The sequence below is a fragment of the Entelurus aequoreus genome, linkage group LG11 (genome assembly GCF_033978785.1).
Source record: "Entelurus aequoreus isolate RoL-2023_Sb linkage group LG11, RoL_Eaeq_v1.1, whole genome shotgun sequence".
Taxonomy (NCBI): domain Eukaryota; kingdom Metazoa; phylum Chordata; class Actinopteri; order Syngnathiformes; family Syngnathidae; genus Entelurus; species Entelurus aequoreus.
The window spans coordinates 31600438-31623448 of record NC_084741.1 but is presented as its reverse complement, the minus strand read 5'-3'; the positions used below and the strand labels follow the sequence as shown (position 1 = coordinate 31623448).

The 23011-nt window shown below is 38.8% G+C and overlaps 2 protein-coding genes across 2 annotated transcripts in view; one reads left to right on the top strand and one right to left on the bottom strand.

The window, feature by feature from the left end:
• mindy3 (MINDY lysine 48 deubiquitinase 3) overlaps positions 1 to 2541 on the bottom strand; it is a 53262-nt gene extending 50721 nt beyond the window's left edge. Inside the window, exons 1-2 of the mRNA XM_062062940.1 lie at positions 2403 to 2541; positions 1389 to 1707 (exon numbers count right to left, since the gene is read on the bottom strand). Coding sequence (XP_061918924.1) covers positions 1389 to 1509 — 121 coding nt within the window. The 5' untranslated portion in view covers positions 1510 to 1707; positions 2403 to 2541. The remainder of the gene's footprint in view (positions 1 to 1388; positions 1708 to 2402) is intronic.
• Positions 2542 to 2808: 267 nt separating this feature from the next.
• Positions 2809 to 23011, top strand: part of si:dkey-12j5.1 (uncharacterized) — a 142265-nt gene continuing 122062 nt past the window's right edge. The window contains exons 1-8 of the mRNA XM_062062950.1: positions 2809 to 3021; positions 3151 to 3260; positions 3339 to 3485; positions 3552 to 3701; positions 16538 to 16647; positions 16723 to 16846; positions 18568 to 18660; positions 19230 to 19298. Of these exons, the coding sequence (XP_061918934.1) occupies positions 2955 to 3021; positions 3151 to 3260; positions 3339 to 3485; positions 3552 to 3701; positions 16538 to 16647; positions 16723 to 16846; positions 18568 to 18660; positions 19230 to 19298 (870 nt within the window). The 5' untranslated portion in view covers positions 2809 to 2954. The remainder of the gene's footprint in view (positions 3022 to 3150; positions 3261 to 3338; positions 3486 to 3551; positions 3702 to 16537; positions 16648 to 16722; positions 16847 to 18567; positions 18661 to 19229; positions 19299 to 23011) is intronic.

Sequence of the window (23011 nt, the reverse complement as noted above, 5' to 3'; positions counted from 1 at the left end):
TCAACACACAAGATTCTATCACCCAACACGTGAGAGAACTGAATGTTCTCCACATTCTCCGCTTACGCCCGCCCTTTCCCAGCCTCCAAACCAATCAACGAGCAGAACACATGTAAACAAAGACGAACATTGGCAAAGAAAGCTGCATGTAACAATGATGCATTCAAGGACATTGAAAACTGCTAAACATTGAATAAACTATATTTGGAACAAAGCATAGAACCCAGTCCGATACAATATAAAAAAAATACAACAATTAAAACCATGTTTTATTTTCCTATATTCAAACAGTGTCACTGTTTCAACTGTGTAATGTTAAATATACTTGTTAAATAACACCTCCTCATTGTTATTAATGAATACATAGGTCTACGCAGCTACCATATTTTAATCGGTTGGTTATTATGGTGGTACTTGGAGAGCCAAGTGTTTTCTTAGGTGGTACTTGGTGAAAAGTTTGAGAACCACTGTCATACACCATTTAAGTCTATACAATAAATGCAAGTTAACACTGTTGGTCAAGCTATAACATTTCTAACACGCACGAGAATATACAAACCCTTTTTTCATTGAATCGAAAATACTGAAATTCCACGACATAGTGAATTCGCAAACAGCTAAAATTATACACAAAACACACTACAATCTGCTACCCAATAATATACAACAATTCTTCTCAACAAAAGAGAAATATAATCTTAGAGAAAATTTTAAGTTAAAACATTTGTACGCACGCACATACAACACTTAAGACCTTCAGTATATCAGTATGTGGAATTAAATTATGGAATGGATTAAGCAAAGAAATCAAACAATGTACTAATATGATCCACTTCGAGAAATGCTTCAAACTTGAAGTGTTTACAAAGTACAAAGAAGAACCATGATAAACATTCTAAACTTATTACATCCATTCATCCATTCATTTTCTAGATAATCTTACTCATCTCACCATATGAAATATAACTTACTTTACAAATGATCATGTATTTATTTGTATTATTACATATGGAGTTTATTGTGAATAAATTGAGAAACAGTAAGTGAACAAACGTTTTAGTTTTAGCTACTGCTATGTAAAGGAAAAGGGGTAGGATTAAATAAGCTCAGCTTCATCCTACTCCTTTCCAAACATGTTGAATAGAAATTGTGATGTATAATGTTGTATGCTTGCATGTTTGAAATAAACTCAAACTCAACTTAAGTGTAGACAAGTGTGACCTGTGTGCACCAAAACAAGGTGGCCATTTGGCTACAAATCAGAAAGTATCTGAACTCTGGTGAGATACAGCACTACATATAGTACAGATTAGAAATTGATACTAGTGTTTTCTGTTCAATCTTAGCGTTAACTTTTCAACAACGACAGTCTTGGCATCATACAGTACCTTGCGTCCATCTGCGGAAGATGGATGGCGAAACTCCCCCACTGGGTGGTCTTCCCCAGACCAGATCAAGCAGCTCCTTATTTAGCTCGGACATGGCCACTTTCACTGGGGGTAGATCCATTGCCACTCAATCAACAAGCCAAGGTCTGTTAGGGCTAAATTGCAGGCTCTTCGGGTCGGCTGACAGTCCACTTCCCTGGGCAGGTAGAGCCTGTGGCATTGGCCACAAGCTACCTGTCTGAAACAAGGTACGTCTTCCTCTCTGGTCTGGCAGGACACTGGTTGGTACGAGGGATGACATCAATGTGGCGCCTTTAGTCTGTCAGGGGATAGGAGGAGTACACATGTTAGGCAAGAACATACCTGCCTGCGAATGGTATGTACACACAGCCTGCTCAGTGGCCTTGTGGTTAGAGTGTACGCCCTGAGATCGGAGTTCAAACTCGGCCGAGTCAAACCCAAAGACTATAAAAATGGGACCCATTACCTCCCTGCTTGGCACTCAGCATCAAGGGTTGGAATTGGGGGTTAAATCACTAAAAATTATTCCCGAGCGCGGCCACCACTGCTGCTCACTGCTCCCCTCACCTCCCAGGGGGTGAACAAGGGGATGGGTCAAATGCAGAGGGTAATCTCACCACACCTAATGTGTGTGTGACTATCAGTGCCACTTTAACTTTAAACTATGAACAATCATGGACAGTAAAGATGGATACATCAGAAGCTAAAAGGCTAACAGCTAATTGCTGCAAGGAATGAATAACGATACAAGTGACGATAGCTGACAGCAGTGATACGATTCTGTGACTACTTTGTTTCGTGGTATGAATTCGACGTATTCTACAATTTAAAACCTGGATGTGCTTGATAGGTAATGCTAACGTAGGTTAGCATTAGCATCACTACAGCTAACCTCCGGAGTACTTGGAGATGTAATTCCCTATGACATTACATACATGATAACAGGGTTTTGTATTGTATGTCAATAGCAATAAGACGATAATGCAACATTACCTGAAATACTAATTCGAGGTTCCGTATTGAATGCGCTATGTCATTAATATTGTCAGCGACGCCTCTTGTGTCATTTGTATTTACAAGGGAGGCAGGGCAGCCTCTGCGTAAAACTAACGTGCTTGTTCATTGGTTGAAATTCAGGACGTCAGGGGTACGTTCTCGATACGTAAAGCCATTGGTCCACACGTCTTTCAATCAAAATAAATCCCGCCCCTGGTGAAAACTCATTCTGCACAATGCATCCCGCGTAATATCTTGGGTAATTTATTATTACAAATATTAGGGTTGGCATTGGGTGTTGTTTTTTTTACATTTTATAATTTGGAAAAAACAAAAAAACACAGTCGGTTTATTGTGAGTGTTACTTTAAAATGTTGTTGTTTTAGTACTGGTAAAATGGCCACTGCTCTTCCCGTAGTTGCCAGGCGAGAATCTCGGTTCACGCATGCGCATCATGTCCTCTCCCTCAACAAGTATTTCCATGTGTTTCTGAGGCTTGACTTGGTACACTATTTTACTTGTGGGAATATAAAGTGCCGTTTTCTCAATATGGGAGGACAAGCTAAGGGTAAAAAGAAAGGCAAACCACGGAGGAAAGAGAGCCGAGCCGGCAAGGGTAAGCAGAGTTTGCTGTGATGTCAACTTGTCAAGTCAGACACGGCAATGCTAGTTTTTTTAAAATCAAAACTCATTACATTAAATTAAACATGACTGGAAATGGTGGCTAACCTCTTAATGCATTTAGATCCCGGAATTGTGGCACTATCAGCGCAGGAGAGGATGCAAGTGCGAATGCATATGAAGGCAAAGAAGAAAACTGCTGCCAAGTACTCTATTGAGCAACTCCTAGAAAAGGTATAGATATATATATAAATATAGATATAACGTCCTTTTTGTCATGTCAACCTTATCATGCTGCTTTGTGTTGCACAGACAGAAGAATGCATGGACAGCTTTGACTTTGAGATGGCTGGACTGTACTGTCAACGTGCCTTGGACCTGGAGTCCACCAACCTGCAGGCTCTTGAAATGCTGGGACACATCTCCTCTGAGCTTGGAGACACACTGAAAGCTAAGGGGATATCCTTTATCTGTTGTTATCGCACATCATACCTTGTCGTAACTGGTGCTCCTTAACTAACTTACGCTTTTCTGCGTGCTGTGGAGCTGAGCCCTGGTGCAGGCCACAGTAAGTACATGTACCTGGGGCAGAGCCACACTGGCCAGGAGGCTGTAGAGTTCTACACCAAAGGAATACAAGTCCTGCTCTCTGCACTGGACAAACAAGCACAAACTGTGAGTTCCTACTGATTGAAATTTAAGTGCAAGTGCATTATACTCTATTCTCACAAGGTGGTGCTGTTGATTTACTAAAGCATCAATTGAGTGCCTGTTTCTGTGTTTTAAAGAATGTGACGTCAAGGGTAGGCACCATATCATAACGTTATAATGTTAAGCAACATTTCTAATGGGAGGCACAGATGGTGGCAATTATTTTGGTCAGGTGCATGCCATGTTGCTGCACAGCCTAATAAAGGCATGTTTTCCTTAATATAAATCATGCATTTCATCTCACATGGTAGCATTACATAGAAGTGTTTTATCTAAAGCTGCATGTACACTACTTGAAAACGTCAGATATACAGTACAGGCCAAATGTTTGGACACACCTTCTCATTCAATGTGTTTTCTTTATTTTCATGACTATTTACATTGTAGATTGTCACTGAAGGCATCAACACTATGAATTGACACATTTGGAGTTTATATGCTTAACAAAAAAAGGTGAAATAACTGAAAACATGTTTTATATTGTAGCTTCTTCAAAATAGACACCTTTTGCTCTGATTACTGCTTTGCACACTCTTGCCATTCTCTTGATTAGCTTCAAGAGGTAGTCTCCTGAAAGGGTTTTCACTTCACAGGTGTCATAGTTTTGATGCCTTCAGTGACAATCTACAAGGTAGGGCTGGGCGATATGGCCTTTTATTAATATCTCGATATTTTTAGGCCATGTCACGATACATGATATATATCTCGATATTTTGCCTCAGCCTTGAATGAACACTTGATGCATATAATCACAGCAGTATGATGATTCTATGTGTATACAAAGCCCGTTTCCATATGAGTTGTGAAATTGTGTTAGATGTAAATATAAACGGAATACAATGATTTGCAAATCCTTTTCAACCCATATTCAATTGAATGCACTACAAAGACAAGATATTTGATGTTCAAACTCATAAACTTTTTTTTTTTTTTGCAAATAATAATTAACTTAGAATTTCATGGCTGCAACACTTGCCAAAGTAGTTGGGAAAGGGCATGTTCACCCCTGTGTTACATGGCCTTTCCTTTTAACAACACTCAGTAAACGTTTGGGAACTGAGGAGACACATTTTTTAAGCTTCTCAGGTGGAATTCTTTCCCATTCTTGCTTGATGTACATCTTAAGTTGTTTAACAGTCCGGGGGTCTCCGTTGTGGTATTTTAGGCTTCATAATGCGCCACACATTTTCAATGGGAGACAGGTCTGGACTACAGGCAGGCCAGTCTAGTACCGGCACTCTTTTACTATGAAGCCACGTTGATGTAACACGTGGCTTGGCATTGTCTTGCTGAAATAAGTAGGGGCGTCCATGGTAACGTTGCTTGGATGGCAACATAGGTTGCTCCAAACCCTGTATGTACCTTTCAGCATTAATGGCGCCTTCACAGATGTGTAAGTTAACCATGTCTTGGGCACTAATACACCCCCATACCATCACAGATGCTGACTTTTCAACTTTGCGCCTATAACAATCCGGATGGTTCTTTTCCTCTTTGGTCCGGAGGACACGACGTCCACAGTTTCCATAAACAATTTGAAATGTGGACTCGTCAGACCACATAACACTTTTCCACTTTGTATCAGTCCATCTTAGATGAGCTCAGGCCCAGCGAAGCCGACTGCGTTTCTGGGTGTTGTTGATAAACGGTTTTCGCCTTGCATAGGAGAGTTCTAACGTGCACTTACAGATGTAGCGACCAACTGTAGTTACTGACGTGGGTTTCTGAAGTGTTCCTGAGCCCATGTGTTGATATCCTTTACACACTGATGTCGCTTGTTGATGCAGTACAGCCTGAAGGATCGAAGGTCACAGGCTTACCTGCTTACGTGCAGTGATTTCTCCAGATTCTCTGAACCCTTTGATTATATTACGGACCGTAGATGGTGAAATCCCTAAATTCCTTGCAATAGCTGGTTGAGAAAGGTTTTTCTTAAACTGTTCAACAATTTGCTCAATCATTTATTTATTTATTTATTTAGCATTTGTTTGTGAATGACTGAGCATTTCATGGAATCTACTTTTATACCCAATCATGGCACCCACCTGTTCCCAATTTGCCTGTTCACCTGTGGGATGTTCCAAATAAGTGTTTGATGAGCATTCCTCAACTTTATCAGTATTTATTGTCACCTTTCCCAACTTCTTTGTCACGTGTTGCTGGCATCAAATTCAAAAGTTAATGATTTTTTGCAAAAAAAAAAAAAAGTTTATCAGTTTGAACATCAAATCAAATATGTTGTCTTTGTAGCATATTCAACTGAATATGGGTTGAAAATGATTTGCAAATCATTGTATTCCGTTTATATTTACATCTAACACAATTTCCCAACTCATATGGAAACAGGGTTTGTACATTAAAACATTCTTGTTCATAATGCATTAATATATGCTCATTTTAAACTTGCATGCAGAGAGTGAAATCACAACTAAGTCAATTTACCAAAACTGTATTTATTAAGCAGTGGCACAACTATTCATGTCATTTCCAAAACAGAAAGTGCAAGATTGTCAGAGACATTTTAAAACAAGCTATGAGTGCCCTTTTGTGAATGTCACCAAGATGACTTATCAAAACAACACAAAATTAAAGTGTACTTTTTGTACAGAACGCCACTACTATAGTTAAAAACAAATAAAGTGCACTTTTGTGCATGATGTCACACAAGATATTTCAATAACTGTCAAATAAAAATGAGCTGCATAATAGGAAATGTCCTTCGCTATGTGGTAGGTTACTGCGGACGTTATCTCCTTCTGTTTTTGATTTTTTTTTCATACGGTGTTGATGTGGAAATAGTTGCTTCGGCATTTTGTTGGTGTGGCACCGGCCGAGATGTTGACATGCAGAGTTTCAAGCACTCTTCATTCTCTAGCGGGTGACTTTTCAAATGATGCTACATTAGCAGTGCTGCTACTTTTTGTAGCAACGCTTTTGCCGCATAAATGTTGAACATATTCCCGCTTGAAGCCAAACCACCGCAGACGATGGATTCTGTGCTGTTTTTCTTGGGAATTATTCCTCCATTTGTTACCAGATACCTTCTCTCTCTCGTATTACCACTCGCACCGCACCGTTAGCATCACAGCTAACGTTACCATGTCGCTACCTCTCTGCTCTGCGGGAGCGTGTGACGTTGCACACGTGACGTATGTAAGAAGGTGTACTTGTCTTAAGTCTCTGTAAGAAGGAGAGACAAGAAAGAGTGGGAAAAGCATGCAGTGTAATGCCCGCAGCTAAAAGCAACTGCGTGAGAACGTATACTCTAATATCACGATATAGTCATTTTCTATATCGCACAGAGACAAACCCGCGATATATCGAGTATATCGATATATCGCTCAGCCCTACTACAAGGTAAATAGTCATGAAAATAAAGAAAACACATTGAAATGAGAAGGTGTGTCCAAACTTTTGGCCTGTACTGTATAAAAAAAATTAAAATAAAGTGTTGTATGTCATCATTTGCTTTGTACCAACTTTATGGGTTTAGCTATTGTAATACATTACTTCAGCTTTAGGTGATTTACATTAAGGCTGACGAACGTTCAACACATAGTGATTAAAAGGGGTGTCAGACTCATTTTAGATCGGGGTCCACATTAAGAAAAACCTACTCCCGACTGGTAAAATAGCGGCACGATAACTTAAAAATAAAGACAACTTCAGATTTTCTTTGTTTAAAAATATAACCAGTACATTCTGAAAATGTACAAATCATAATGTTGTTTTTTTAAATAGTATTTCATCTTTATTTGTTGTCATTTATACTTTCTGAATAAATTATGTGATAATGTTCATCAGTCAACTCATTGGTGTTAATTTTCAACCTATCAAGATAAAATAAATATCAAAATCAAATTACAGGATGTTATTTATGTAGTTTGCTCATTTTCCTCGACTGGTGCACTAACATGATGTAGTTTTTTGTTTTTTTTACATATGTAGCATCATATACATAGAATTGCTATTGCGACATCTACTGGACACATTTAGAACAGCGGTTTCTTTCATTCAAAAATTTTGGCTCATTTTTATACTTAGCAAACTCATCCCGTGGGCCGGATAAAACCTGTTTGCCCGCTCGCCGTACATCTGACACCCCTGCTAAAATGTTGCAATCATAAACAGTCATTCATGCACAGTATTCTTGATGCATTAAACAATGATGATGCATACTGAGATACAAAACATTTTAGGAAATAGTTTTACAAAATAAATGTTTTGGGTACACATCAGTATATAACCAACCGTGTTTCCCACAGGACTGCCATCCATCTGTGGTGGTGAGTAGATGATGGCAGGTAGATGACGTTGTCAGGAGGTAGTCCTGGGCAGATAATTGAGCAAGTCAGTATGCCGATTTTGTTGGAAAGTGATAGCGACAAAATAAGACAACACTAATAACTCAACCCAGTTTTTCCAACTGGGAAAAACTGCACTTCAAGATGTTCAACATATATTGAAGTCCAATTCTCGATAACAGTATTTTATTTTTATGTTTGTTTACTTATAACAATTCAACACTTTTGACCTTTCAATTACAATGGTAAAAAAATACCAATCAGAAATACAAGTTTATTGCGTTTGGAAGGGATACTTGCAATATTATTATTGTTGTTAATTTATTATTACATCAGTGTTGAAATTGGTCTCAACGTAATGCTGACAATAATATTTGGAGCAAAAAGTTGTCCAGCAAAATTTGGTATTGTCCGAGGCCTACCAGGAGGTTATATAATTGTTGAGGTTTGTTTGTCCATTAGTTAGAAACATAATGAAACTTTGAGTTAATGTCCAAAATGGGATAATGAACAGGTGATTAGGTTTTTAGGGCTGATCCAGATAATCTCTGCTATGTTACTTTACGTTTTCGTTATGTGCCTCAACTTCTCAGTGTGTGTATCCTAGCAGCCCCGCCACCACTCACAGACACATAGAGAGTCAATGACTGACTAGAGGGTGCGCTTTGTTTATAGTATTCTGCTATAAATAGCTCAAAAAGGTATGTGCAGACTTTGATTACAAATTCAGGAAATATCAGAAATGGAATAAGGAACAATTAATTAAAATTTTGGCGTGATCCGGATCACCGTCTGTATTGAATATAATGAAGGATTCTTTACTATTGGGAGACAGGGCCTGGCCGAGCTCTGCGCTCTCCAAATGCTATTCTAGTTTTCATAATTGTCCATTGCGAGCAAAAACCATTAACAGCAAAACAAAAATGTTCAGAAATACTAATGGACTTTCTTATGTCGCTTTTTTTGAGTGGGATGGGGAGAAAGGCTTTTAGCACTTATTTGTCAGAGATTAGCGATATTAAAAATAAAAAAAAAGACAATCTTAAAGGCCTACTGAAATGAATTTTTTTTATTTAAACGGGGATAGCAGATCTATTCTATGTGTCATACTTGATCATTTCGCGATATTGCCATATTTTTGCTGAAAGGATTTAGTATAGAACAACGACGATAAAGATTGCAACTTTTGGTATCTGATAAAAAAAAGGCTTGCACCTACCGGAAGTAGCGTGACGTAGTCAGTTGAACATATACGCAAAGTTCCCTATTGTTTACAATGATGGCCGCATGAAGTGAGAGAGATTCGGACCGAGAAAGCGACAATTTCCCCATTAATTTGAGCGAGGATGAAAGATTTGTGGATGAGTAAAGTGCAAGTGAAGGACTAGTGGGGAGTTGAAGCTATTCAGATAGGGAAGATGCTGTGAGAGCCGGGGGTGACCTGATATTCAGCTGGGAATGACTACAACAGTAAATAAACACAAGACATATATATACTCTATTAGCCACAACACAACCAGGCTTATATTTAATATGCCACAAATTAATCCTGCATAAAAACACCTGCGTGTTTGTTATGCTAGCTCCTAGCTCCTCTGCTAGCTCCTAGCTCCATAGAACACGCCAATACAATTCAAACACCTGATCAACACACACAATCACTCAGCCCAAAAGACAGTTTACCTAACCCAAGGTTCATAAAGCTTATATATTTTTAAAAAGTTACGTACGTGACGCGCACATACGGTCAAGTTATCGAATGTTTAGCAGCCAAGGCTGCATACTCACGGTACCTGATATTCAGCTGGGAATGACTACAACAGTAAATAAACACAAGACATATATATACTCTATTAGCCACAACACAACCAGGCTTATATTTAATATGCCACAAATTAATCCTGCATAATAACACCTGCGTGTTTGTTATGCTAGCTCCTAGCTCCTCTGCTAGCTCCTAGCTCCATAGAACACGCCAATACAATTCAAACACCTGATCAACACACACAATCACTCAGCCCAAAAGACCGTTCACCTAACCCAAGGTTCATAAAGCTTATATATTTTTAAAAAGTTACGTACGTGACGCGCACTTACGGTACGGTACGTGTTATGCTAGCTCCTAGCTCCTCTGCTAGCTCCTAGCTCCATAGAACACGCCAATACAATTCAAACACATGATCAACACACACAATCACTCAGCCCAAAAGACCGTTCACCTAACCCAAGGTTCATAAAGCTTATATATTTTAAAAAAGTTACGTACATACGCAAAAAAAAGCCAAAGCTGCATACTCACAGTAGCACGTCTGCGTCTTTGTCATCCAAATCAAAGTAATCCTGGTAAGAGTCTGTGTTGTCCCAGTTCTCTACAGGCGTCTGTGTATCCAAATCAAAAGTCCTCCTGGTTAGAGTCTCTGTTATCCGAGTTCTTCCATCTTGACTGCATCTTTCGGGAATGTAAACAAAGAAGCGCCGGCTGTGTACTGTTGTGGCTGACTACGTTCGAAAAATACGTCCATTTCGCACCGACAACTTTCTTCTTTGCTTGCTTGGCTTCCTTCTCCATAATGCAATGAACATGATTGAAACAGATTCACGAACACAGATGTCCAGAATACTGTGGAATTATGAAATGAAAACAGAGCTCTTTCGTATCGGCTTCAATGTGGAAGGCATACCCGTGTTCGCCGGGCTACGTCACGCGCATACGTCATCCGCAGAGGCGTTTCGAACCGGAAGTTTAGCGGCAAATTTTAAATGTCACTTTATAAGTTAACCCGGCCGTATTGGCATGTGTTATAATGTTAAGATTTCATCATTGATATATAAACTATCAGACTGCGTGGTCGGTAGTAGTGGGTTTCAGTAGGCCTTTAAGGGGTCTGAATACTCGTATATAGCAACAATGATGCTAAATTAACAAGTTGCTATGTCTTATTCTCTGGCAGACCAGTAACATATGAGGTGTGTTGAGAAGCAGTGTCATGGTTATGATGCCATCTACTTTTTTAAATGTTTATGAGAGAAGTCAAACAAGTATCATCTAATCTAATCAGTTGTGGCGGTTCATACTTATGTACAGTACAGTATGTAATAATAATAATGTATTTATGAGAATGACTATTATAAATATGTTTTTAATAGGTATATATTTGCTTTTGCTTGTAAAGGGGTAATAGTACACGGGTCAAGTAAGAAACCATAACATTTTGATGAGGCTCTGAATAGAGTTGGAGATTCAGGAATGGTTTTCCATGGTCAGAATTGCATCACCCTTCTGTTTGTCATCCCCCAAAAAACTGGAATTATCCTTTTAACTTACTGATGGACAGACATTGATGACATGATGGACATGTTGTAGTTACTGTGCATGGTTATTAGGGATAGCTCAATACCACTTTTCCATGTCTGATACCAATACTGCAACATTGCATATCGACCGATACCAATCCAATCCTGATATCAACCTTTTTTTCCTCTTTTGTTGTTATAGTTACATATTTGTAATCTATGCATATATTTTGCTCAATATAGGCTTATAGAAACTGTGAGTCTGTATATTGCTGTTTCAGCATGCCTCATGTGGTAGAGTGATTGGCCCCCAACCCGATGGTTGCGGATTTGTTCCTCAGTACCCCTGTGACCAAGTTGAAGTATCCTTGAGCAAAACACTGAACCCGCAGTTTCTCCTGATAATGCTTCATCAAGAATGTGGTAATAGTGTCAACGCGTTTTGAGTACCTTGAAGGTAGAAAAGTGACAAACAAGTACAATCCATTTGTTACTTTTTCTTTTTTTAAACTCTAGATGCATATAGCTTTTAATAGCATTTTTGATTGGTCACCAGACTTATAATATTCAAATCAAACTTTACTTATAAAGCACTTTTCACACGTAAAATAAATGCAACACAAACTGCTTTACAGACTTAAAAACAATGCTAGGATGACCCACATCCCCCATCCATCATCAGCCACAGGCTCTCACAAGCACAGACACACACACACACACACACATCGATAAATGCATCTAAAGATGAGCTAGGAAAAAAAAAAAAAAAGATCCGAATGCTGACACAAATCCCTTTTGTGGAACGCTGCAAAGTAGAACTAATAAAACAATATTGTCTCTAAGCCAGTGGTTCTCAAACTTTTTTTGTCATCCCCCACTTTGGACAAGGGGGAGTTTTCAAGCCCCACCTGCCCCCATCGCCCCAACAGAACGCTAATGCCAAGCTTAACATTTTCAAATTTATCGAACATCAAGTAACATCAAGTTTTATACATTCAAACTCAATAACATAAAATAGAATCAAGTTCAATAATAAATAAAATAACTGTGCAGCTGTGGTATAACTTGCATCAAGTTCAATATCAAATAAAATAACTTGCATCAATTCAATAATAAATAAAACAAAAGTGTTATAACTTGCATCAAGTTCAATAATAAATCAAAATAAGTGTTATAACTTGCATCAAGTTCAATAATAAATCAAATAAAAGTGTTATAACTTGCATCAAGTTCAATAATAAATCAAATAACTTGCATCAAGTTCAATAATAAATCAAACAAAAGTGTTATAACTTGCATCAAGTTCAATAATAAATAAAACAAAAGTGTTATAACTTGCATCAAGTTCATTAATAAATCAAAAACATTGTTATAACTTGCATCAAGTTCAATAATAAATCAAATAAAAGTGTTATAACTTGCATCAAGTTCAATAATAAATAAAACAAAAGTGTTATAACTTGCATCAAGTTCAATAATAAATCAAAAAAAGTGTTATAACTTGCATCAAGTTCAATAATAAATCAAATAAAAGTGTTATAACTTGCATCAAGTTCAATAATAAATCAAATAACTTGCATCAAGTTCAATAATAAATGAAAATAAAAGTGCCACTTTGCAATCTTTGCCAAAAAAAGGAGGACAGGGCAAGTGAACATGAGTTTTACAGTACTCCAGCATTAGTGGCTGCAATGAGCCTGTTTTGCACTGCACAGCTTTTCAAATCGGGGTTGCAGGCTTGACACTGCCACTGTTAAAACCTCATTGAATTCGGGGCTGAGCTGCCTTGACGCGAGTGCTTCCCGGTGAATGACACATTGTGTCCAATGCGCATTTGGCGCAACCCTCTTTATTAGAGCCTGCAGCCCGTTTCTTGACTTTGCCATGCGCGCCATCAGAGCAAAAGCCAACACAGTTTTCCCATTTAAGATCGTGTTCTTTGAGGAAACTGTCCATTATCTTGAACAGCTCATCAGCAGTGGCTCTATTTTTTATGTATTTGCAAAACAGCAAATCCTCGCACAGTGACTCGCCATTCACAAGGCTTCCGCTTAGCCCCGCCCCCATTAGTTTTTGTTGCTGTCTGTCAAACTTTCGCTCCTACCAAGAAATGTAAAGCATACAGGAAAAATAAGTAATTTACATTTATCTATATAGCGGATTTCACAGACAGAATCACAAAGTGATTTCCAGTGTGTATAGAAAATGAAAGCATAGTAAAAAAAAAAATCAAAGAATATAATAATAAAAAAATTAAAAAAATCAAAGTGAAATTTCCTCCCGTTCCTCGCGCCCCACCTGTCATGTCTCTATTCCCCACACTTTGAGAAACGCTGCTCTAAGCTGTCTGACCTCACGACGCACATTGTCTAATGACGTATGATTTTATCCTCGCCCGCCGGAGTAGTTAAGGGAATCGTTTGAAAAAATGACAAGCGATTCCAAAGAATTAAAACACTGGGAACCGGTTCTGATTCAGAACCGGTTTTCGTATCCCATGCATAGTAGGAACAATGATTAGGAATAAAGGATACAATATGGGTAAAAAATATGAAAATACAAATATATGTACAGTGTATGTAAATATATAATAATTAACAATAGCATAAATAACAAAAATAAATGGCAAAGTTTAAATGACTTCAGTAAAATTAAAACACATTAAAAGGGAGTTATTATGCAAAAACAACTTTTCTTACCTGTTGGTACTTCTTTTTGTGTATTTGGCATTTGCATTGGTCCCCAACAATTGATATCAAACCATAGTGGCATGGCGCAGATATTTATAAAACAATCTTGCCTTCCTTCATACTTCCTCCAAACGAATCGTTTGAAATGTGGCCAATTTGTGACGTTTTTCCCATTGGTGACGTCATCTTTGCGCGTGTTTGCCATTGTAGTTCAACGTTTTAGTCAATAAGTTCCTTCTTTATCTTTATCCTGTTGTTGTGGGGCAGAGTGGCTCATACATGCACATGCATCCACCACTGTTGCCATTTCTAATACAAAATAGCATATAGTTTGAACTTAATCTGTCAGTAGACCCTATAGGGAAGCACTATAAACTAAACATGGCTGATGCAGTCGAAGTGGAGGCACGTTAACAAGACCGCCCACAAAATGGTGCATCCTGAAAAAACGGTCAGAAAGCGGTTTGGTGATGGTCTTTAAAATGTAATTTATGCAAATTGTTGATTTAAGAACCACTTTACATGTTCTGTAGACCACAATGAAGTGTTTTAAATGTAGAAAAATAATGTTAATATGACCCCTTTAAATAAAAGCCAAATCAAAAAAGTGGGTCTTAAGCCTGCTTTAAAAACTTGAACATTTTCTGCAGCTCGGAAGTCCTCTTGCAAGCTGTTCGGAGGCCATAATAGTGGAAAGATGCCCTTCCGTAAGTCTGTGTCCTGACTTTTTGAATAATTAGGAGACGAGTGCCGGAGGATCCCAGGGTCCATGAGGGTTCGTAGGTTAAAAGCAAATTGGAAAGATAAGAAGACCCAGTACCATAAAAGCATTTATAAACCATAAGAAGAACGATCCTAAAACAAACGGGGAGCCAATGCAGTTATTATAACACTTGTGTGATGTGGGCCCGCCTTCTGGTCTTTGTCGGGATATGTGCAGCAGAATTTTGGAGTATTTGTAGGGATGCACTATTTTTTTAGGAAGACCGAAAAGCAGGGCATTACAATCATCTGTACGACTTGTAATACAGCTTGATGATAATAAAAACATGCATTTAGCGTCTCTGTGTTGCCCTGAGAGTGAATAGGGAAAACTCTGGCCATATTCTTAAAATTATTTAAAAAAAATATTCTTTATATTTTTAATATGGGCTGAGAGTCGAAAACAATGCCCAGACTTTTCACTCAGAGTGATAATGTACAGTGGCAAACAATAGATGCTCTCCGTTGACACTCGCAATTCTAAAAATAAATATAGTCACTTCAACATGAGGGGCAGACTGTTTTTCATAAAAATTCAGCCTCCACAACTGTCAGTCGGTTCCTCTTTCCATGGATAATAATTGAGGCTCTCACTTTTTACACTTATTGAATGTTCACAAAAAAATCTACCAATATGGCAGTAAATTGAATGACTCTTGCCATGGCTCAGCTTTCTTAGCACAAGTTGACTGTAAAAACTCTGCATGGGTTTGCAAATGTTTGATCACATTTGTGGTGTTTTAATGTCTAATTTTGCTCCCGCTAATGAGACATTCGCGCCGCAGAAATTACATTCTGTGTCTTTTCTCTTTTTTGCATGTAAAGTAACACCACACAGCTAACATCACAACAACTTTTGGGCTGCATGAATAATCGATTATAAATTGTTACTGGATTATCTAATTAGGACTATGGTTAAAAAAAATTAAAAAAAGATTTGTCAAATCAAATTTCCACTCAATCATGTCTGGCACCTCCAGGCTGTACAGTAGACTCCTCCTTCCTGTGAATTGTCTCGATAGACATATAGCGTTCCACACACACGCCTGTGTTACCAATATACTATATATTTTTTTGTGGTAGTAAATGAAAAAGAGGAATGTGTCTAGTGTCGTGCATTTATCCGGTACATGCAAGTGGTCACAAAAGACGGGAGTATTCGCAAAGCGAGTGAGAGCAGAGATATGCCTCCACAAGCGTAGTGTGTATGCATTAACGCCGCCGTGCATAGCGTACAAAAAAATCCTCCAGAAGTGTGAAACCCAACCTTTACCAGTGTGAGAAAGACAGAGCTTAGAGACAATATTCTATCATATGGCGACAGTTTGCCTCCTTTGTAAAATAACACTAAAAAAAACATTAAAAGATGAGACAAAAAGCAAAAATTCATGAAATTAGAAGACAATATTAAACGTTGATACTAATAACAAAGACACAAAAACTTGTCTTTAAATATGTTGTATTTTGTAGTTTTTCCCCCCAAAAAAATAATTATCGAAAATCGAGTTTTCAGTGAAAAAAATCGGATTATTGTTTTTGGCCAAAATCATGCAGCCCTACGACGCTTGATTAATTGACACTTGTCTCTATGTGTTTGAAAACTACTGCGCTATAATGCTTTGCGTATCGGCTCCAGTTAATTTAGATAGTATCAGACCCATATCTATACTGAGTCCATGGTCATTAAATAATTTCTCCAACAAATACGTCTTTTCCACATTACTGTGTATCTAAAAATAACTTTTTTCAGGCCCAGGCTGAAGCTGCAGCGCCTGCCGGTGAGGACCCTGAACTCCTGACAAGGAAGGATGCGAGCGTGGCGTACTGCTCCGTTGCCGAGATTTACCTGACAGATCTCTGGTAATTGAGAACATAGTTTGACTCTTGACACCTGTGATGTCTCTGCTTTGTTTAATGAGTTGTCTCGGTGTGCAGCATGGAGGAGGGAGCCGCTGACAAGTGCAAAGAGTTCGTTGAGAGAGCGTTACAGTATCACCCTGACAACCCTGAAGCCCTACAGCTCATGGCCAGCTACCTGTTCAGTACAGAGAAAAATAAGGTCAGGACACACACACACACATACACAAACATATTTGAAATGAATTATCACCACATTAAAGCAGGAACATGCTGAGCTAATTATTCTTAGCCAATTGAATTGTATGCCATCAATCAGCGGATGGACAATTGGTGCGCTATTTCGATAGGAATGATAATTATCAGGCAGATCTTTGAGGTTACACAATTATCTGATAATGAGATAGATAACCATGGCAACTAATGAAGAACATTTTTTCCTAAAATGTTGATGTTTCAGTGAGAGTTTTTCTGTTCCCATTGTTGAAAAGAGAAAACTGGAAAATGTGATGTATCATGTTGTATGCTTGCATGTTCGAAATAAACTCAAACTCAACTCAACTCAACAGTACTGGTGTTTACTGCATCATTCAATATGTAACCTTTGAAGCCAGCTTCTGCACTTTAAATTTCAATTCCCCTGTTGAATTGTTAAAAAATACATTTTTTCAGTAGCGAGGTGGAGCCATCGCATATTGAGTGAAATGTCATTTAATCCTTAATATTGTCTTTTCAAGGTTTCACAACCCTTTATCCCTTTGTACACACCGTCTCATTTTTAAACTTTAAATTTTACGTATGATAAGTAACAAGAGAAAAACTTGATGTACCGTACAAGTAAGCACACAATACTATAATGTTACAATTTAAGTATCTGGTCTCTTGTCATAAAAATTAGCACCTAAATGAAAGACTGTTATAAAAATGGCGACATCTGTGGGTGCCTGTAGAACACGCTGCTCTACTTAAGTTAAGTTAAAGTACCAATGATTGTCACACACACACTAGGCCTAGTGGTTAGAGTGTCCGCCCTGAGATCGGTAGGTTGTGAGTTCAAACCCTGGCCGAGTCATACCAAAGACTATAAAAATGGGACCCATTATCTCCCTGCTTGGCACTCAGCATCAAGGGTTGGAATTGGGGGTTAAATCACCAAAAATGATTCCCGGGCGCGGCCACCACTGCTGCTCACTGCTCCTCTCACCTCCCAGGGGGTGATCAAGGGTGATGGGTCAAATGCAGAGAATAATTTCGCCACACCTAGTGTGTGTGTGACAATCATTGGTACTTTAACTTAACTAGGTGTGGTGAAATTTGTCCTCTGCATTCGACCCATCCCCTTGTTCACCCCCTGGGAGGTGAGGGGAGCAGTCAATCAACACCTGGCAACAATTACTTGAATTGAAACTGAATATAAGGTTGCTCAATTACCATAACAGCGTCTTCTTTGTTGTAAATAAAGAGATCAAAGTTCAGATCATAGGTGGACCAGACTGGCAATTTCATTGTGAGCTTTTTTTATGATGAGTGAATTTTGTCTCAATAATTTTGTCCATAATGTGTGAGTAGTTGAATTACACCCGTTGCAAATTGTTTCTTATGTCTGTACAGCACTTTGGCCAACTGGGGTTAATCTTAAATGTGCTATATAAATAAATAAACTGAACGTAATTGAAATAACACTAGCTTAACTATAGGGGGCAGGCTGGTTCCAGACATTTGTCAGGATCTACATCCAGCAACCACAAATCTAATGGCACTCCTCTATACACTATAGAGAAAAAACTAACCCATCAATAATTATTTGTATTAATAGCTTTTATTTGAGCAATTAAAAACAAAAATGTTAATCATCTTACATTTTAATACGTCAATATTAAGTGCATATTTGTACCTAATTTTCATGACCTATGTCGCTTTCAGGAAGGCAAAGAATACTTGTTGAAGAGTGTCCGACTGTGGTTGCCCACCCAAGAACGTACCGCAGCTTCCGCCAGCCTTGGAGAAGATGTGCAGGTGAGTTGGATGCAGGCTTGGCGCCATTGCTGACATCAGCCGGCGCTAAGATGATTCACGTTTATTTATAAAACACTTTGGACTAACAGGATTGTTACAGCGATGCTTTGCCGCCAGCACAAAAACAAGGACACCCTCAGAGATAAAAAAGTAGTAGAAGATATTTTTCCAACCCGTGAAATTTTTTGTGTGTTGTGCATGAAGAGGGCAAGTGAAGGTAACGTTGTACAACATATTTCAAAAGGAGTACAACTTCAACGAGTGTGAAAAAGAGGCATCAAAAATAGAAGTATTTATTTTAATGTGACCTGAGTTTGCATACATAAATGAAGCAAATGAGCTACGATGATTGGATAAATCAGTGCCGGTTACAGCGCCGCCGTTGTGTCCCTTATCTTCCACAGCAGCTTGATCCCAACTCCGACCGCTGTCATGTTCCCTGTGATTAACAACCACGTGGCCACAGAACCCCCCGTACCTTGAAATTGGATCTTGCCATAATCGCGCAGCAACCATGCTTGTGTAAACGCTCACCACATGACGTTGTCTTTTCCTTCCCCGTCTCACAGAACGAGATCCCACCGTACGAGTCTCGTATCGCCACGGCCAAGCTGCTCATCGAAGCAGAGGAATACGAGGTAAAAAGATGTGAGCTCAAACATCAGGCTCTTTGCCGTCGCCCTTTTTGGGTTTCATTGCGGGAGGGTGGCCGAGCGCTTTTGCTTTCTCGTGAATAGCTTGGAAGGTGGGAAGGTCATGGCTGATCTTTATCCCCACCAGAATCTGTGTCAATAATTTAAGGCTGGTATTTGGAGAATAAGGCAAGGCTATCTGGCTGCCTGAGGAGAGAAAGGACACACAAAGAAAATATGGCATTCAGCAAAGCATATCCTCCAAGGTGGAAATAAAACAAACAAAATACTGTGTCTGATTGCCAGAATGTGCTAATGTACTGTAGAAAGGTAGGGATGCCGATTATAAACATGTTTTATCCACAGCACTGGGTCTAGTAAACTAGGGGTTCTTAACGTTTTTGACCTCAGGGCTCAATTTTTCCACTACGAAGGGGCCAGGGACCCACTCAAACATTAATGAATCAGTAATCTTACTCATGATATTATATTCAATAATTATATCTAACCTACTTATAGTTTAACAGAATAAACCTAGTCAAATGATATTAAAGCATTTGTTTATCACAAAGATTATCAAGGTTATTATCAAATTTACTGCAAAAGAAGAGACTCATAAAAATAGATGAACAATTAAAGTAATTGCAATTACACCCTGCTAAAACAAATACATTCTAACTAAATGAATATTAAATTATAAATGTGTTTCTTAACTAAACTGTCAATAAAATTTAAGTGCAAATGAAAATACAGCGTCATCACTTTAGTCATATTTTTTGCGCTTAAGAAACTTCTCCATGACTTTAACCCTTTAGCTGTGTTTTATATTATAATTACTGCCACAAGTGGTGTAAAAGTCTATTACAATTGAGTACCATTGTGGCCGGTGCAGGGCAACAGCTGAGAAACATGTTTTCTAGCGGCCCTCCAATGGCGCCCGTGGCCCAACAGGAGGCCCCAGCCCTATGGTTAAGAAACACTGTAGTAAACCACTCTGTCTCTCAGCAGACTGTCTTTATTTTTTTTGGACAATGCACATTTTACAGTTCTGAATGGAAATCAGAGTATTTATGTATAATCTGGCCAGAAGTATACTGTAATGCTCTTCTCACCACTTACAGTAGGATGTACAACTGGACTTTGACTTAAATTAGTAGGGTAAAATACATCGTTGCTGTCTAAAATAGCCAAAATGTGTGACATTATGCAAAACCTTTGTTCAATCAGTAAAGATAAACCTGTCTTTGCACAATTTGCTTTTTCCTTGGCTTTCATTTGCTAAATTAAGCTAAGAAAGAAAATTAAGAAAAGGTGAAGACTATATCAGGGAAATTACTCTACTGAATATGAAGTGGACACACATGCTGTACTGTAAGTATTAATAAAACTGGAACCTCTAAGGTCAAACACAATCATGATTGTACTGTAGTTCTAGACTCAAAACTAATTTCCCCCTCAAATAATATAAGTTCAATTTTAAATCAATTACAATTGTATTTGTATGACTCATTCAAAACAACCCGTGGTAACGAAAGTGTTGTTCAGCAATAAAATCAAATTAAATATAATAAATAACAGTGTCAAAAAATAAAATTAATGACAGCCTAATGAACAAAATACTATACATGTGCTGAGAAACAAACCTGCACAGACTTCCTGCATCTGATGGCATAAGTACGCCTAATTGTTAATCTGCTCAGGTGTGCCTCCTGGTACTGCCACTCTCCAAAAATCTAGGGGTCTGGCAGAAGAGAAAATTAAAGAGGAATTATCCTAAATAAATGCAGTGATATACAATACTAAAACAATTGACCAAGTACGGTAACACAATGGGACAAAATCCAAAAGTTTACAAATTAACATCCTAACCAAATGTTACACTACCATGACTGTTGAGACAGTTTTATGATTTGTTAACAGTTTGACCCTCAAATGGATTATTTCTGTTTCACCCCTATAATGTCATTCATTTTCTCTACCTACAGTGAAAAAAACCATTTATCTATATCTTAACGAAAAAAACAATGCCTAGTGTATTGTTTGGAACAGTTGGTAATGGCTATGTGCAGTAAAACTTTTCATGAACTCAACTCACCTTAATGTGTGTTCCTAAATTTGTGTTCCAACTCTTCGATGAAGAGAGCAGTTATGATTTAGGTTTACTGCTTAAACAACTAAAAACTAAGGTTTTGGGCATTGTTTTCTCTAAACGGATACATTTGTCTAAATATGGCCAAGGCCAAGCATTATTGTGGGTGTCCTGTAAGTCATCTTCATCACTAAAGGAAAAATCTAATCAGTGGGAGAGCATTCCTCTACTATTTTCAAGTATGTTTTTTTTGTTTTTTTTGAGTGGTCAGCTTGAAGCGTCCCTCTGTCTGCGACACCCTCATCGACATGTGACATGAGTGCGTGTCTGTTACGATTTTGCTTTGTAGTTTCAATCACCCGCCTTATCTTGCCTTAGACTGGCCAGTCTGTAATGTTTCGCCCTAACCTTAGCCAATTGTGACTCTAACACCAACGAATCATCATGGATTTTCACCGTATGAATCGATGTTCTCATTTATCCAGGTCATTGTATTTTCTCCATATTTTTTTTATCTGAATTCACAGTTCTCTCTTTGTACAAACCCCGTTTCCATATGAGTTGGGAAATTGTGTTAGATGTAAATATATGTCATGATCCGTGGTCCGGATCATGTTTTGTTTAGTTATGTTCTGTTAGTTTTGGACTTCCTTAGTTGTTTTGTGCACTTCAGGAGTTTGTTTTGGTTGTCATGGTCACTCTTTGTGTGCACCTGTCTCTGATTAGTGCTCGCCCGCTCACCTGCTTCCCGAGCGCTAATCAGAGGCATTATTTAAGTTGCCTTTGCCAGTCACTCGTCCTGCTTTCGTTGTGTTTGCTCCATGCAATTGTCACGTGAGTTTTTTGAGTTCCTTGTCTTGTGCCTATGCTAAGAAATAGTTCCTTAGCTTCCCGTGCGCTCGGCACGCATCCTTGTTTTGTTTATTGGATGATTTATGAGAAATAAATCACTTCCTACCTTACGCCTTCGTCCGGAGCCGTTCCTTTGCAATGGGAGAAGAACCGCGCAGCAAGCGCACTCCCTCATTGTGACAGAACGAAAGCAGCATCGTTCTTCCGCAGACGGGCCACTAGGAGATGGAGACACGTTGGCGAGGACGGAAGCCAGCCAGAAAGGCTTCTTTTCGCCGTCATGACGCATCGCTCCCGCAAGCTCCTCCCCCGGACCGAAGCAAGTTGCAGCCAGACCAGTATTCCTCGCCGCCAAAATTAGGTAATCCCATCACACATTTTGCTAAGCAATTCACCGATTGGGCTGTCAGTCAGCTGGAGACCCGCACTGATGACGTCATCCCGCCCACTGTGGATGACGTCAGAGACGAAGACTTTTTTTAAAATTCTTCTGACTCTTTCTGTCAGCAACCTTCTAAAGACTTTAATTCTAAAATTAAACATTATCAGGACATTCTTTTGAAATTTAAATGTCAGCCACAGTCTCCTTCTGAGTGCCAAGCTCCGCCCCCTAGGACTCTATCCCCGCCCACGTCAGTGACTTTTTCCCCTCATCCTCCCAAAAGACCTCAGGTGGGGGATGGGAAAAGACATTTTGGACAATTTAGAGGGGAGGATTTTGCCCCCCTCCTGACCTCCCGCCACCCACCCGTAAAGACTGTTCCAGACCGCAAGGAGC